General features: G+C 43.4%; 1 protein-coding gene across 10 annotated transcripts in view; it reads left to right on the forward strand.

Annotated features, from left to right (window-relative positions):
• Window positions 1-16,826, forward strand: part of LOC108924552 (prominin-1-A-like) — a 57,274-nt gene extending 40,448 nt beyond the window's left edge. For 2 of the 10 annotated variants that reach the window (XR_001965312.2, XR_001965314.2), the window contains 22 exons: window positions 780-997; window positions 1,108-1,182; window positions 1,442-1,505; window positions 2,759-2,918; window positions 3,831-3,983; window positions 4,524-4,647; window positions 5,213-5,316; window positions 5,577-5,661; window positions 5,825-5,971; window positions 6,278-6,349; window positions 6,717-6,809; window positions 7,175-7,192; window positions 7,804-7,857; window positions 8,084-8,164; window positions 8,290-8,358; window positions 8,504-8,593; window positions 9,122-9,237; window positions 9,728-9,748; window positions 10,278-10,346; window positions 11,846-11,946; window positions 14,488-14,522; window positions 15,223-16,826. Coding sequence is in view for 4 of the 10 variants with exons in the window: in XM_018736024.2 (XP_018591540.1) it covers window positions 780-997; window positions 1,108-1,182; window positions 1,442-1,505; window positions 2,759-2,918; window positions 3,831-3,983; window positions 4,524-4,647; window positions 5,213-5,316; window positions 5,577-5,661; window positions 5,825-5,971; window positions 6,278-6,349; window positions 6,717-6,809; window positions 7,175-7,192; window positions 7,804-7,857; window positions 8,084-8,164; window positions 8,290-8,358; window positions 8,504-8,593; window positions 9,122-9,237; window positions 9,728-9,748; window positions 10,278-10,346; window positions 11,846-11,915 (1,883 nt within the window). In the remaining 6 variants the exon portion in view is untranslated. The other 8 variants (XR_001965313.2, XR_001965315.2, XR_001965316.2 and 5 more) reach the window with 7 other exon arrangements.
• The last annotated feature ends 1,067 nt before the right edge of the window (window positions 16,827-17,893 follow it).

Raw genomic sequence — 17,893 nt, forward strand, 5'->3', positions numbered from 1 at the left:
AGGAGGTCAGTCCATGAAGCCCTGATTGAAAAAAGAACAAAATAAGACTTTTAATGGAATTTTGCTGTTTGTTGCACATGTTGGCTCGACGCTTCGGTAAATTGACTTCTCCTTCTGAGCGGACTGTATCACTCATTTGTAGATTCCATACATTTGGTGCAGTGTTTTCTTACCTTGGCCTACCAAACATCACCAGACCCTTTTCCCCTTCGTTGTTGTCTTTATCACATGTCCTGTGATACCAGCAATTAGGATGCAAATGAGCTCAACTGTCATTTTTTTCATAGAGTACAATGTTTACTGCCATTTATCTGCACACCAGCGCTGCTGTAGATTTGAGGCACTGGGGGGGTAGAAGTGCTTTAGTCAGTGTCTGGGACTGAAATCCAGCCACTGACTCTTGGTGCCCTCTGCTATTTGGAGTTCTGCTCCCAGAGCAACCCTGGAATATTCACCATGCCCAAAAGTGGTGGTTTGGTTTTGTTTCTTATGAGACCAGGGGCAAACCATATAAACAAGAAACAGAGGGGTGGCTGTAAATGCCTGATTGAATTAAGCTTCTCTGGAGCCCCTCTCCCTGTAGCACAATAATGAAGAGAGCAGCAATAAAAACCATATTGATAAAACTGCTGGAACCCCTACTGATGGATGTTGGAAGCCATCACCGTTCCTGCGGGGGACTATGGACGGGCTGAATACTTTTGGCTTTTGGCACCAGGTGCCTGCCGCTCGGGGTGCGCGAGGGAATGTTTACCTGACCCACACCTCGCTCTCGGCAGCCATGCGGGAGACCAAGGAGGCGCTGGAGAACGTGAGCACGGCCCTAGAAACCCTGCAGGACGGCACAGACCGGCTCCAGGCAGACCTCGTCGGCGTCAGGTCCAGCCTCAGCAACACCCTGAGCGACCCGGCCTGCTCCAACGGCGCCGTCTCCTACACTTGCAGTGCCATCCGCAGCACACTCGGCCAGCTCAGCATCAGCGCAAACTTCTCCGGGGTACGAGGCTCTCGGCGCTCCCCGTCCCTCCACGAATTGACCCGAACCGGGCCCCTTCGGCGCCCGCGCTTCGTAAGAGCACCGTTCTCATTGTGCTTATTCGTTCTCAGCTGCCAGATATCAGCGAACAGCTCGCAAATGTGGACAGCGTTCTTAAGGTTGACCTGAGCAACATTGTCCAGAAGGTGAGTCTCCTCCGAAAACTCGTCCTTCAGCGATCCTGTCCTCGAGGTTCCCCTTCGGGCTCACTGACAACCAGCTGATCGATGCCAGCGACGGTTTTTGAAAGTCTGCTCTGGTATTACTTTCAGTTGAAGACAATTTCAAAGGCATTTTGTCCTGTAAGTGAAAACCTATATAACATTGTGTGTCTTGGGGGGGGTACTTTTTTCAGCACTTTTTTTTTTTTTTTTTTTTTCCCCTCCTCCATTTACTCCCCTGCAGGGCTACTCATCATTTAACGACACGCCTGCCATGGTGAGAGAGCAAACGAGAACCGTCGTTTCAGGTGAGAGAGCGCTCGGCCATGTATAAGTGACCAGGGTCCATCGCGAAAAGCTCCTCAAACAGTCCATTTCCCACAGTCGTTGCCTGTAATCATGTCCTATGGTGAAACCCGGTACTTATTTTCCCAAGAGTCTTTGAGCGGCACGGCGAGTTCAGCATCAATATTTGAGCAAGTGCGTACGTACGTTGCGGGCGTGTGTTTCTCAGTGTGTTTCTTTTCTCTTTTTTTTTGTGTTTCTCAACAATTTCCACTTTTAAATCACAGCCTTGCCTCGTAAGTGGGACTAAATGTCGTATTTTGCCGTGCGTCGCCCTCCTCTTTAGCGCTACGGTTTCTTCACGCTGGCCTCAAGTGCACTCAGCTACAGCACGGGCCTTCTCTAAAGTTTACGCTCGCACCCTTTCTCTCGACCGCGTTCCTTAGACCGTAAGAAGCACTCCGAAACTCAGATGTTTGAAATGGAAGCTGTGTTGAGTGCACTTGTGAGGTTGTGTCCCCCTCCTCTCTGCAGACACTTCAGATGAGTTGGGGAATCCTTATAGATAACCTTGTAGTTCCCTCATTTCCTAAATGTTTTTTTCCCCTTACATTTCACTTACGTTGAGATGTAAGTCCAAAATAGCGTACAGAATCCATACACTCTTTCATGTTTATGAGCAAAACATTGCACATTGAGGGGTGGGGCCGTCCTGTGTACAGACATCCAACATACCGCTCCTCTTTGTACAAGAGCATACTATGGTCCTTGCACCTCGAATGGCATACGTTTCCAAATTTACATTTATTCATTTAGATGAGACTTTTCTCCAAAATGACTTAGTGTTAAGCTTTTACCCATACACTGGGTAAATACAACTGGATATTTTTCCTTTTTTCATTGGACCAGTTGAGGGTAAGTACCTTGCTCAAGGCTACTACAGCTGGAGATGAGAATCGAACCTGCAACCTTTGGGTCCAAAGCAAGCAGCTCTAACCACTATGCCACCAGCTGTCTCAAATTAAATGCTCCAATACCAGGAAATATTTCTCAGATTCACCTTGAATAAAAACTTCTGTGCTTATTATAAGGAGATTATAGGTAGAGCTTCTACTACTCTTTACTATTTGGGTGAGGTGCTTTTGTTCCTCGGTCTCATAGACGTCCCATGCCAGGTGCCCTGTGCTGTGAAGCGATGACGGTCACGCTGTAGCGTGTGGTCTGCTGTTCCATTTCCTCCTCCGCTGCTGGTCCTTATGCTGTGTCTCCTTGGCAGGGCTCAAGGGCATGCTGGACGGCATTGGCGCCAACATCACGAGCTTCTCCAGGATGTTTCCCATACATGCCTCCATGGCCAACTTCACCATCTTCCTCACCGAGAACCAGATGAAAATTGAAGTCTTCTACCCACAGATTGACCAGATGGACTTCTACAGGTTCCATTGACATTTGCTGTATTGACTGTTCTTATCTGTATTTTAATTTGATGCTGAGGTTTTACACGGGGAAATTACAATATATAATTCTTTTAACAGAATAAACCACAACCCTTCCACCCACCCTAAGCATAAACAAACTAACAATAAGCAATTGAATAAAACAAAATTGAAAATTTGGAATGAATCAGAGGTTCTACATTTTAGACTGTTAGAAGTATATTTGGTTTGCATTGAATTTGCATAGTTTAATTCAAACTTACCAGTGTTTCATGTCTGGCTGTTACAACCAAAAGGACATGACTACAGATAATGATTATTACACATGAATGAGCTAAGATGAGGATGGATTTGTAGTATGGATACACGTTATTGTCAACGCTGGAAATAAGAATTTCACTCAGACTTTTTGGTTATTTTATTGCTAAAAACAAAAAAATTACACAAAGTTTTAAAAAAAAAAAAAAAAAAAAAAGAATAATTCCATTTTATTGTTATTAAACACTAATGGGCACCTAAAGATTAAAATAATTTCTGGAGAATCCACTGAAACAAATCATGAATTGATTAAATTTGAAGCTCTTGAGAAAGAAGGAACTGGAATCATGCCTTTGACTGCGTTACAAGCGATTCTGTGTTATATCAAACTGCATTTGACTGGCTCTACAGTGGGAACAGACAGATGGATGAGATGCACGCCACACTCGTACCATTCCTCAAAGCGTCACTGTTCTACATAAAGCGAAAAGACCTGCTCTGTTTCCCCATCTTTGAGTAGTTCAGTAGTTCTGCCCTTTTCTTCAGTCCTCTGTTGTGAAAAAGTGCTGGAGCTGCAGTCTTCAGGACCCCACAGCGGGCCGGTTTCAGATCTGCGAAGATACTTTGTCCGCTGAGCGGGGTTTGTCCCTGCAGGTGGATCGGCTGCATTGCCCTGTGCTGCCTTGTCGTGCTCATCTTGACCTTCAACTGCCTGGGCTTGCTCTGCGGCCACTGTGGCTACGACAAACACGCGTCGCCCACCACCCGTGGCTGCCTCTCCAACACGGGGGGCAACCTGCTCATGGCGTGAGTGCCCATAGCCCGCTGTTCCGGGGGTTCGGGAGTAGACCGGTCAATTGTGTGGGCAGTATTAATCACGTTCTGCAATCATCATAATCATCATCACATTTTGCAGATGACCCGTCATTCATCTGCTCACGTAGGGCCTTGTATGAAATTCCATTTCCAATCTTATGTCCATAACCAGTCACTACTTTATAAACCATTTTCTTTCTTCCCAAACCTTGGCCAACTGCAGACTGCCCAGCAACGGCAGTGCTTGTGAAGTGCAAATCAAAAGTTTGAGTACACGTGCTGTAAACCACCTTTTTGCTTACATTCGGGTAACGAGTCTGATCCGGAAGTGAGTTCAAATAACAAATGCTGCCGAAGAGCTAGGAAGAAGGCAGCACAATTCCTTATGTAGGACACTGGTGCGTTGCTTTGCTTTCGCTCTTCTGTTCACCTCATAATATACTAGTATTTCCCAGCTTTCCCAGGTGGACTCATGCTTGTTTGACTGATCTCTATATGACCTCTGTCCCTTTTTCATGTCCTTTGCACCAGTGGTGCAGGCTTCAGCTTCATCTTCTCCTGGGTGCTCATGGCGGTGGTGACGGCCACCTTCGTCGTTGGGGGAAATGTGGAAAAACTGGTCTGCGAGCCCTTTGAAAACAGACAGCTGTTCAAGGTAAGCACACAGGGATGAGCACTCTTCTCAAATGAGGCTTTGCCTCCTTTTCCATACAGCCAGAATATGGAAGCACCAAGACTCAGAAAGACACACTGAGGCTACGAAGTGTGGTGCTTTTCAAAAATTTCGATCTAGATGCGGCCCTATCCAAACTTCCAAACGCTGCTGCCAAAGTATATTGGCTTTACCTCAGTCCTTTCAATGTGATTTCACAATCCGGAATCATTTAGAAACTCTTCCCCTGGGCTGAAGACCTTGACCGCTGGTTCTGTTGCTTTTGGCGCCCGGTTTAGACCTGCACGGCTTTACATAACGCAGCTTTACAGAAACGGTTACAGGCCATGTTGCATAAGCAAAACTGTCACAAAACTGGAAGAAATTTCACAAGTTATGGACTAGCTGCTCAGACCAAGACCATGACCACGCCGTGAGGAACTGACATCTAGTACATTGTACGGTTGTCCGAAGGAGAATTTTGATTTAGACTGTAGATGTGAGAAAACGTTACTTTGGTGTATTCGTGCGCCGATGACAACCCTGGCGCTGATGCTTCTGTGCCCAGCTCATAGACACCCCGTACCTGGTCAACCCAGGCTTGAAGAACTTCCTCCCTGGGATGCTGTTCCAGAACCCGCAGATTGACCTGACCCTGGAAAGTTTCTACAGGTGAGTGTCGTACTTAAAGACAGATATACAAGTTACAAACCAATGGCCTACTATATGACAAGGTTCTGAAGTTAAGAGTGTTGAAAGCTCTTAATAATGTCACCAGGAGGCAGTAGAGGGTCTATGTTAAATGCTCAGTTCTGGACCATGTCTGCTCTCACTGCTTTTGTTGTACACTCATAAATTAATATCATCAGCCCTATGGATAAAAGTGTCATTGTGGGTGTTAAAGTGTCTTCTGCAACGTTTCTTTTGCTCAGAAGCTGCAAAGACAATAAGGGCCTTTATGCAGCGCTGAAGCTGGACAACATTTTCAATGTGAACAAGTTCTTAAACTCCAGTGTGGTGAGTGTCATTGCTCTGCAGCTCACGGCAGCATGTTTCACTCACAACAGTCTGAGAATAATCTGATACACAAATACCATTGCAAAATATTTCCTACAGCATGTACAGTCAACAATAAAAGCGATCCTGTATGGCGTTTAGCGTTGTGACTCTTGTTGCTCAGTACACCAAGGACGTTGCGAGGGTTTTTGAAGATGTGAAGGTGGACTTGAAAGGCATAGTCCTGCTGGAGCGAGCAGGAAGGGAGAATCTCATTGATTTTTCCAACACTGGTATCAGCGAGATCAACTACGCCGCATTCTTGGCTGAGGTACGCCAGCTTTGTACCCATGATTCCCCCACGTGTAGACCTATATACCGTGCGTCCCCTTGCTGCTCTTTGAGTTACAGGAAATGGTCTAATAGTGTTGGCTAGCTCCTAATGGGACAACGGACATCAGAAAACCATATTAATGTATCACTTTATTAAAAAACCGACCACTATTATAAAAGTCGAGTAATGTTAGAGAAATGTAAAAGTTGTGGTTTGTTGCTGTATTTTTGTGGTTCTTTACTGTATGCATGTGCACTGAAAGCATGGATCCATTTTTGCCTTCCGTCTTTTTCCTGTTTATAGGTCAATAAAGGTGTAACAGTTGTGGATCTCTTGGCGTTTGCAAATGAGCTGGAGGCTCGGGCAGACCAGCTGGTGGGTTTTTTAAATCAAAAATAAAGTTCAGAAAGGTTTTGTTTTGAATGAGAATAATGCACATATAGACACATATTTAATACGTATAAATATAACTGATTTATTGATTTGCGTGTATGTGGACACACATTTATGTTATCACACTGAGTGTTTTCTAGACAGGGCTGCTTTTTGGTTTATTAGCTGCATATGTATTAATTCATTAAAATGTACAGAGGAAAAGCTCCAGCAACTAAGCCCTCTGCTCTAGTCCGTGCCGTGAGCTGTTCTGCAGGACCAGGTGCTGCTAACTGGTCACCTCTCAGTTCACGGCGGGGCCCATCTCCAATAGTACAGGGGCTCTTGACGCACCTTGTTTGTCCCACAGCCGCGGGGGGCACTGGAGAACGCCCTGAAGGGCCACGCCAGCAGCATCCGGCAGATCCACGCCCAGCAGGTGGTTCCTATGGAGCAGGCAATGGTAAGCAGAAGGGGTGTCTCACAATTTTCTCATGACCTGCCTTACGTCAGAATGTAGTTTATGACCTATCCACGGTGGTTCTCGGAATGGGGACCGTGGTGCGGAAAGAGCTTGTGGTCACTAAAAGTTAAAGTTTCTATCTATAGCGGTCTTTGTTTGTATTCAGTGAAACACCTCTGCCGATTCTTACTTTAGGCAAACACGTGAAAACAGAGTTAATTTTACTGTGTGATATTAAAGCTGACCTTTTCAGCAGGACTAAAAGCATCTGCTGCTGCCATATTTCCCAGAGTGAGCTTGTTGTCTTATTTACTTTTTTCCCCATTTCCCTTATGCTCTCACCTTCCTTTTTATTGGCTGCCAAGAAATTTGTTAGAGCGAGGGTAAGCATATTTCTTTCGTGTACAGCTGGGGAAAAAAATACTCATCTTCACTGAGTTTTGTGCTTCCATCAGTGCTTTGGCTTGTCTTATGGTTCATCCTTTGGAAGGTTTTACCATGTGGGTGGAATCAGCTGCAGATCTTTCTGCAGTAATCCACATGACCTACTCTTTTAAAATACAAAATTTAAAAATAACTTTTCTTTAGTCATCTTAAAGAATATAGCAAATGTAACAAGTATAAGTAAATATACACACGTTCATCACAAGATGTGTATTATAAGTGTGCAATATGTAGAATGTGTGGACATATAATGAGTATATACTGTATAGTTGTGTGTATGTGTGTGTATTGCTGTGTTTTTGGTGCTTGCAGTCTTGTTCCCAGAGGTTTTCGCTCATCTTAAGCATTCTGACACCTGTCTGCCATGTATTAAGTTAACATCTACCCTCTGTGTGATAAATATGGTAAAGCTGGAAAAGCCTGAGTGCGAGGTCATTGGAAGCAGACGTGCTGTGATTTGCTCACTGTGTTCTTGGGACACTGCCGTTGATGTGTCACTCCCTGGAGTGTCGTTGCGGTGTGTGAAGGTGTTCCGTGTTTCCTTTTCAAGAGCACTCTGAGCCAGAGCATCCGGCTGCTCCAGAGAACAGCCGCCGAGCTCCCTGTAAGTGTGCGCTCCACGGACTCTCACACAGCGAGTTTGAACTCTGTCCAGTGCTTCCTGCCCGTCTACAGCCTGTCCCCACATGTACTTGTATTACGGTTTCACCTGCACCTCTAAATGATGTACGATACCATAGTTTCGAAAAAAGCATTTTTTCACCTTGTATTGCGAGTTTAGAGTAAATTCTGCTGAAGTCTTGCTCATCTCTCTATATTCTGTTGTTTAGGACAAGATCGACAATGTACTAAGTGCAATTGATGCAGCGGAATATTTAATTACCCACAATGCATCACATGTGGTCAAGCAGGTAACGTGACTGGTGCCGACACGTAGTATTTTTGCTCATTGCACCCAACAATGGGAAAACAAGCTATTGCCATAGTGTACTGTTAGTTCACTTTCACTGTGGTTTATTGTTCTGTCCTCTTTCAGGAAACCTCAAAATACATGCAGAATATTGCTAGCTATTTCACACAGTACATCGACTGGGTGAAGATGTCGGCAAGTACTCCGTTTCCTTTTCGCCCAAATATTCCGAAAGCCCTCCCCGTCCTCACATTTTCTTTCATTTTATTTTGCTTTATTTGTAGTCAGGGAATCATTAAATGCCATGGGCAGATTTGCCATGCTGTCGTTTTTTCTCTAGCTCTCGACTGATGTGGCAGCCTGCAAGCCCTTCAGCAATATCGTGGACACCGCAGACATAGTGGCCTGCAGCTTCATAGTGGACTCGATGGTGAGACCTGAAATGTCAATGGAAAAGTGTTCCATCTCGTGGGTGATAACGTGGTGGTGGAAGAGCATGGATGTGGTCACTTGTACCGGTCTAGGTCATCATCTGACCATCACGTATGCCATACACCTGAGCAGAAGCTTTGCTAAAGATGGGTGGGTGAAGATTTCCTGCCGGGTGCCAACGATGAAGTGTTCTGGCACCTGAAATGAACAAGGTGGTGGGAAGTCGAGGTGTCTCCAGAGTGTGTGATCCGGTGTCATCCTCATGTTTTGCGAGATTTCAGACGTAAACAGCAGAAGACACCTTGCAGGATGCTTGTCATTCTCATCCAAAATCAGTCTAGATGATCATGTGCCCAATAACATCCTGAGTACTTGCACAACTGTACAAAACATTACTATTGTGCCGCTCGGTAAGGCTCCATGGCTCTTTCCTTTAGCCACTGCACCATATTGTTTAAGCAGATCTGCTGCGATCGCTTGGTTCAGAAGGTGTGAGCGGAACACGTGCTTCATCGCTCTCTTTCAGAACACGTTCTGGTTCGGTCTGGGCTGCTGCACGGTGTTCCTCATCCCCAACATCATACTGTCCGTGAGACTGGCCAAATTCTACCGCCGCATGGACACGGAGGACGTGTATGACGAGTGAGTTCGTTGGCGACGCGTTGAGAAACATCCAACTAAGCTATCTTCTCTACAGTCTATTCTACATCTTCTGCAGAAGACCTCCCCCCACCCCCCATTTCCTTGACTCCTCTCTGTAAAATGTGTCACACCCAGTAACCAGTGTCTTTCCTCTCTTGCTTTCAGTTCCTCTGTCTCAGGGACTTGGCACTTCACGTTGTGATAACCATTCCTGCTGTTTCCATCTCCCCACCACTTCATTTACTCATTGACATCTCCTTGCACTCTTGCCATCTCATTATGCACTCTGCACTTTGACGAAAAAGAGGCTTTTATTTCTGCCTTGAGTGCTGTTTTCCTGCGTGCACTTCGGTTTGTGAAAGAATGGGTCGTGACATTTCCGAGTGTCCTGCTGAGCACGCTCTTGCTCGCAGGCTGCGCGGCGAAGTGTTATGGACGTTTGTCGTGGAAACCCGTAATGTTCATGTTTTGCTTCTCTCTGTCTTTGTAGTGTGGCAATACCGATGAAAATGTAAGGTTTTTTCCGCCACCTTTTGCTTTTCTCCAAATTCTTCTGAAGCTTTCCATCCTAATATTTTAATTTCTAGAAATTCTAAACTCTTACTAAGAAATGATTCTTTACTGCTTGCTCACTTCTCAAACTCTTTTGGTGCTGAGTTTAGCCTTAAAGCCTTTTAATGTGTGCATTGTGGAGGTTTTCACTATTTTCCTCACTTGCTGTATAGTACCTTTTATGTTTTAAAAATTACTTTGACATATTAAGCACTAAACAAAGAATACAATGCAAGTCTCTATTATAAAGCAAGTCCTTGCCATAATTTATCATTTTAATTCATATATATAATAGCATTCTAAAATTTGTACTTGTCTATTTTATATACGCACATTTGTATTTATTTATTTGTACAGTTTTAATACTTTGATTGTGTCCTTCAGTTAGATCAAGCCCCTGTCCACTTCATTTCAGTTGACAGACCCCATGTCATTTCATTCCTGCATCTTTGTGTTTACGTTTTTTGTATCCAATGTTTTTGTTGCAGTATGGAAATTGGTATTAATGGTTATCATAATGAGCGTTTTCAGGGTATTCACAACCCTGTAATGGCCAGGTAAAATCCAGATATTTTCTTAATCGCATGCCTATTCAGACACTCCAGATGGTGGCTGCAGCTGGGTTGATGCAGTAGATGATGTATGGAGTTTGGAAGAAATGCATGCTGGGAGTGGGGCATGTGCATGGAGCATGGAAGGTGGCTGAGGGGACCCCCTTACTCGTAGTCCTGCTGCACCGGACTGTTTAAATGTTGGCATGATGTTTGTCACCAAATGTTTCTACTTATTAATCTTAAATTTCAAACAAAAACAAAATTATTTAAATTGTATTATATAAATTGTGATATAGACCATTGATTGTGCCAGGGTTTGGAGCCTACAAATAAAGAATTAAGAGAATATTTGTTTAACTAGCAAAAAAGATAGCCAAGTTTGACAGTAGGACTGGTTATGTAAAGCATTTCAAATATTAATGTAAATAATTTGCATTGTGCCATTGCACTACAGCTTCCTTAAAATTCCAGGTATAAATTCAATTTTTAAGAAATCAATTTTTTTTTTTTTTAATTTATCAGTGAGTGTCTAGATTGCTTTGAGAAGCTAACGGGCAGTGCTTTGGAAAGAGTTCAAGTCCACTACGGTAAACTGTGTAGTGGGTTAGGTGTTTGAATGGTGCTGCCTGCCAATGAGATGAAGCTGAAAGCAGCACTATGGGACCAGTACTTGTGTAAAGAAAGCAGCCAGCTTGGAAAGGACATACACACCTTCCCATCGAGCTGTTCCACAACATCGCTATTACTGAACCGAACATTTAAACAGTCTATTCATATGAAACCACGTGGACCTTAGTGTCCGTGTTGCTAGTCCTTTGGCCTGCATTGTACGATCTGCCAAATTTGCATGGCATGATATGTGACACCTTACTAACATTACTAACTCTCCATGCACAATGTCCACCTTCAAGCCAGGACTTGTAAACCTCTCCCCTCGTTGTGTAACACCGAGGCAGCATCGGGGGCATTTTGCATGGATACCGCTGCACGTGTCTCTGGGTTTGATTTGGAGGCTCGCAGTCACGTGTCAGACTTGAGCGACGCTCCAGACCTCCACTAAACGCGTGGCCTCGAATGAGCTTCTCTAAGAGGACCACGGTTGCGTGACAGAGCTCGAAAGCTGCAGGCGGAATTACGCACAAAGACTCTTTTGAAGGAGCGCGGTGAATGGGTGCCGATAATAAGCGGCGATCCCTCGCATTATGACAGCCCTTCCTCGGGAAAGGCACCGTGCTGCAGGCAAGCAAAGGAGTCGTCCTGGAAGCCTCCAGCGAAGCACAGAAGTATTTTAGCACTTGCCTGCACTCTGAACACACCCGCACCGAGGGGCTGCGATATGTTGGTTCGCATCGAATAAAATGAGTCGAGTCGAAGGCCGGACCCTACGAACGACACAGAGGCCGCGCTCTTGCTTGCAGCTTTGCTCTGTCACCCGAGGGAGGTCCGTAGCAGGACCCTCGTGTTTTAAATCATGTGCCTCAACTTGTTTTTGCACCACTTAGCGTCCCCACCTATGACACGATGACTAGATTCCCGCGGGCTTCGGCACCTCCCCGGCACGCGGATTGGTGAGACCGTAGCGGGTTGTACCGGGTCCAGCCAGGTACTGGCAACCAACTCTCCTCGTGCGTAGGGGCTTCTCGCTTATTCTTTCCTGCTTGTCTCTCCCCGTCAACTTTCTTCTGTTGTTCCTCATATCTGTGAGTCTCCATTGTCCTTCTCGCTCTGCCGGTTTTCCTGGTCAATCTGAGGAGCTCCGGTGTGTGGCTCTGCTCTCCTCTCCTCTCCAGCTGTCTGCTCCATTCAGATGTTCCTGTAAAACCATTTTCGCCCATCTTGGCACTTCCTCGCCTCCGCAGTTTTTATGAGACGTTATTTGACCAGGCAGCGAGAGCCAACAGAGGAATGCGCCTTTGACTTCCAGTGCCTTGAAAAGCTTCCCCACGTTAAACCTTTTGTTCCTTTTTTTTTGTAATTCTGATGATGCTTTTTAAAAAAAAAAAAAATCACGCACAGCATATAAAGATTGTATAGTCAAATGTGTTGTATAGATAATACACAGCGAACATGAATTTAAAAGCACAACTGTAAGGTTTATGGAACTTTGTAGAGCTCTATACAGTCTTTCTTTGGATAAAAAAAAAATGCTCCTTTTACAAGAATTCGAACTTGGAATCAGATTTAATTTGTACCATAAACTTTGCATAGTTGAGCTATCAACTTGGAGAATAAATGCCTTGTGATGACAGACATTTAAATTCAAAATATGTGCCTTTGAGCACCAGGTCAAGGTGGGGCACGGCACCTCTTGTGCAACTCACTCGTTTTGGCTGCTCACAAGCAGCTATGAATTTGCATAATTCTTCATCTATATTAATAATGAGCTCTAAGGTAAAAGATTTTAAATGCACTAAAGGCTGAAAAATGTAGTCTTACCTGTTCTAAAACCTGCAATTAGTAAAACACAGAAGAAATCGAAGAATTCTCTTGGGAGTATCATTACAAATCACTGTGTGATATGAATTGCTCTTCTTTTATCGCAAATGATACTTTATGATTAGCTCAGCAGAAGGGTGTTACAAGCATTACAATGGATTACATTAATTAAAAACTGAGAATAGCCTGATAAGGTTGCATTGTAATATTAATTTTTATTTTAGGATCAAAAAGTAGCTTCTCAAATTGCTGTATCGATATGTCTGCAGTATATAGGTTACAAATACAAGGCAATTTATAATAAATAACAACATTGGAATAATTACAGCAATAAAAGAACATAAAATACATCTAATGTATAGAACCACACGGGGCGCGGTGGCGCAGTGGGTTGGACCGGGTCCTGCTCTCCAGTGGGTCTGGGGTTCGAGTCCCTCTTGGGGTGCCTTGCGACGGACTGGCGTCCCATCCTGGGTGTGTTCCCCTCCCCCTCCGGCCTTACGCCCTGTGTTACCGGGTAGGCTCCGGTTCCCTGCGACCCTGTCTGGGACAAGCGGTTCTGAAACTGTGTGTGTGTGTGTGTGTGTGTGTGTGTGTGTGTGTGTGTAGAACCACTTACCCGGTGGAGGGTCCCAGTGGCCTGGAGCCTATCCCAGAAGCACAGGGTGTGAGGCATGTTACACCAGGCACCAGTCCAGTCACACACACTTATTCAGTCACACACTATGGAAAATTTAGAGTCACAGCTCACCTGAGATGTACACTTCTGCACTGGCGCACCCAGTGGATGCTCACACTAACACAGTGAGAACATGCAGTCCCTGCACAGGTTGGGATAAATTCGATCCCGTGTTCGAAACCACAGACCAGGCGCTGTGAGGCACCTGCTGCACCGCTGTGCTGCGCAAGAACAACAGAGTAAAACAATATAAAACCAGAAAATAACAGTAAGACAAATAATGAGAGTGAAAACAAACAGAAAGATGAGATTTTGCAACTGTGTTATTGATTTGCAATTTTGAACATGTGGTTCAGAAGCCTGGATTTAAAGGCGTTTACAGTAGATCTAATCTTGGATTTAACATAGATTTTCTCCATGTTTAAAGCATAAAAAGGGAATTGTCTCACATTTGGTGGAAAAAGATGGCTGAACCTTTTGTGGCTCAGAAACATATTTCCCCATTTAAATGAGTCTTAATGAAGAGTTCTTTTTACAAGAACTTTCTTTTTGAGCAGGTCTTTAGGAACAGATTACGGTCAGAATGTGATGGGGAGACCTGTTCCCCAAGATACGTATGGCACTTGAACGTGTCTTGGTGTTCCTTGAACAGATCAGATGGTTATTAGTCCAGATGCTTCTACACTTTTTTTACTTAGAACTAAACACTGGTTTGTAGAACTGTAGAGGGCATTTATGAACCACAGACACACACCGCTGCACATGTAAACACACACACGCACACTCTAACATTTAATCATATCTTCATCGCATCCAGTACCAAATTATCATGACTGTGGCTTTCCGTGAATGTTACTTTTCTTTCCGTTTCTAAGTGAATAACTGAAATCTGCCCCTCCTTTATCAGTGTTACATGTTGCTGTCACTCTTTTGAAATGAATTTTTTTTTTTTTTATTTGGAACCGAGCTTAACGGGACTAAGTGATCTTCTGTGCCCAAGTTTAAATCTTGTCACCTTCTTTGTTTCAGTACTGTGGAAGGCTGGAACTAAAGTATTCTTCATGGTAAGTTATCACACTTTAATAGACCCCGCCTTATCGGTGCTTGAGCTCATGGGGTTGATCAGTCAAAGGACTTTGACAAACCATGTAGGGTACTACACCCTAGAAGATGTTCTACAGTGCCGAAAGTTGGGTTTTTTTCCCCACTTATTTGACACTTTTCACCAAAGCAAAGTATTCTTTAATATAGCTGGGTAATCCTGTTTACGTGGAGCAATTTTAGCAAAATTACTTTACTCAGCGGTAATACAGTAGGAGTTTGGGTTCAAACCTGTGTCCTTCAAGTGCAAGTCAGCAACTCTTACTACTACTTGCTACCCTATGTTTTTTTTTTCCTTTTAATAAAATATGTATTTTTTTTAAGATTTTTTCAAACAAGACACACTATTTTAACTGCAAAGAAGTTTCTACATCTTGAGACAGGTAATTGTAGATATACAAAGGTATATTTACATTTACATATTTGACACTTTTCTCCAAAGCAACTTACAATGTTAAGATACCTACACCTATATACATATTTATACAGCTGGGTAATTTTACTCGAGAAATTGAGGGCAAGTACCTTGGTCAAGGGTCCTACAGCTGGAGGTGGGATTCGAACCTGCGACCATCCAAAGACAGCAGCTCTCACCACTATGCTACAAGCTGCCCCAGTATGGTGAACTTGGTGATGTCATGACTTCCTTTCTTTCTTTGCTAGAACTTCCAGTTCCCATACTTTGGACAGGAGATGAGCGTGAAAGAGTTCCACAAAACAGAAGATGACTGACAAAGGACCGCGTTATCTTGCCTCCACGCTCTTATGTCCACAGCCTCTCCCTTCACCGTATGCTCTGTCTCATCACTGGACATTCATTGGCACCTGCCCAAACCCTGCTATTAGTCATGTCATACAGAAAGAAAAAAAAAAATACAAAAATTGTGGAAACATCTGTAATTCTTAAGGATTTTTTTCCAGTTGTGATTTTTATATTCACAGTAACAAAACTTGAAGCTGACCAGAATCTCACTTTTACAGCAGCCGCCACTAGCAACAGTCCTCATCTGTGCAGTCCAGAAACACAAGAGATGTACGTTTTTGTATTATTTCAAATCTTTCAACGTTTTCTACATATTTTCTAAAATGTTTCTTTTATATACCATGTCCTTAGTTTTTATTCTTTTCACTGCGTGCATCCTTGCTATTTGACATACAGCTGTAATATTGCCATATAGCTTCTAGTCATGTATAAAGTGCACAGATTTTACAGTGTTGGGTCAGTGGGAGCGTGGAGATCTACTACAGTAGATGGTATTTCTGTCACAGTAAAACAAATACAGCTTATGCGTTTCCAAGCAATGCAAGTGAACCAATGACTTTTGCTTAGGTCTGCTGTCACTCTTGTGTCTACATTATAAAAATTAAAACTAAGAATTTACTTGTCAATAAACTGTACTGAACCTAAAACGCAATTTGTGCTCATGTCCAAGTTGGGTTCAAAGCGTATAGATCAGAGATGATTATTGCCTTTACTCCAATACTATTATAATGTTGTTATTAAAATAATATGAGGACCCTTTTGGTTATGACAGAAAAGTCTAGAAATATGTTTTATCATTAAATGACAAAAAATAAACATTCCTGACAAACTGTCAGGTGGTTTTTATGTTCCATGTCATGACAGTTAGAAGATGAAATGAATACAAATATAATTTTAGGTGTAGATTCACTGACAAATTTTCATCATTATTATAATCGACCATACTTACCTACTGTTTATTAACTTATTTTGGGGCTATAGTACTACCCAGATATAACAACAGAGGACACTCTGAAGCCAAAAGCTGTTTGTATCATAGATCTCAGGTCTTTGGACTTAAATTAGGTGCTCAGATAATAACTATAACAACTCGTCACATTTTTGTACGTCACCTTAATAGTGAAAGTTTGGAACTACAATAAGGAGCAAAAGCTTTGTAAAGAAGACCTGAGAGATTTGTTTTGAACAAACTGTATGGAGAACACATCCACCGCTCGCCCAAAAAACAAGCCATTCGAGTTAAACCACAGCAAAGATATTAAGCAGGTAAACTTTTTACATTCGGTTTGTGATCCGTGCGTCCTCCTCCTGTCGGCGTTGGTTGTGGAAGGATCACCTGCAGGATATGCGTATGCCATACAGTGTTGTATTGAGTGCTGAAAACTACTCTTTGCCATTTCTAACCAGTATAAGTCCGTAAATGATTGTTATGATGTTTGGTGTATTGAGGGTTGAACTGCCTGTGAATTAACTCCCACTGGAAATGTATACCACTGGATAACTGAAGGTGTAAAAAATATATGTGAATAAAGATTTCAGTTTGTTCACCCTTTCTGAGATTTTGTTTTTTTTTATTATTTTTATTTTTAATATGGACTTTAAGTGTACATAAGGCGGGAGCAACATCTGAGGGAAATAAAATATAACAAATTGATTTCATTGTTGATTTGTGAAATGCTCAATTATGTCACACTAACTGCCGCATGTTCGTAACACTCTGATAGTATTTAAAATCGCTGCTTGTAAATGTTTTTACTTCTCCCGTAAGCTTCAGATAACGAATGTAAGGTGAGTACATAAAGGTATAAAGGTATAGTGTATACCAGGAACTCGTGCAGACACGGGCACCGAAGGGTGTTCAAGCAGCAACTCATTCAGACAATTTTCCACAAAGAATTGTGTAACAAAAAGCATATCCTTTAACTCTCGGCACAGCCTAGACACGTACGTGGCCGATCTTGTGCTTTCATCTTCAAACGTGAGTAATGAGCGGGAATCCCACGTCTCTCGACAGATCGTTTCTTAAAGGGAATGTGGCGTAACGGTCCGCTGCGCGCAAATTGAAGGGGCTTGGGTGAGCGAAAGGAGTGCCCGTGTTCAATTTGGGGGGCCCTGAGGGACCGCTTTCCCCGGCCTTCAGCCCAGCGAGATCCTGCTCCCCAGGCTCACACTGCAGAGCCTCTGTCGCCTACAAGGAGTTCTTTCTCTCTAGGTTGGATGGATTGCTAAGAAAACAGTCCCCAGGAGTGTGGACCTAACAGCCTTCAAAACACTCCTCCCCGTGCATCTTACTCTGCAGCCCTCCTGCTTACCTCCAAACCCTATCCATTCCACAGATGCCTTACAGCCTCCTGGAAGTGCTGAAGAAATCCACTACAGTGCATCAGTGTTTAAATTTGCCATTGCTGCTTGCTTAGTTAAAAGTTCAACCATTATTTAAATACAATATTTCATATCACTTTTTATTATTCATGTTAAATATCTCAAATGTTTAAATCCAGATTTTCCTACTATCGGTACGATAAACCGCTACAAAGAATACTTTGTTTCAGTCAATAAGACAAGGTCTTG

This window comes from Scleropages formosus, chromosome 16, assembly GCF_900964775.1.
Source record: "Scleropages formosus chromosome 16, fSclFor1.1, whole genome shotgun sequence".
In the NCBI taxonomy this organism is placed as follows: domain Eukaryota; kingdom Metazoa; phylum Chordata; class Actinopteri; order Osteoglossiformes; family Osteoglossidae; genus Scleropages; species Scleropages formosus.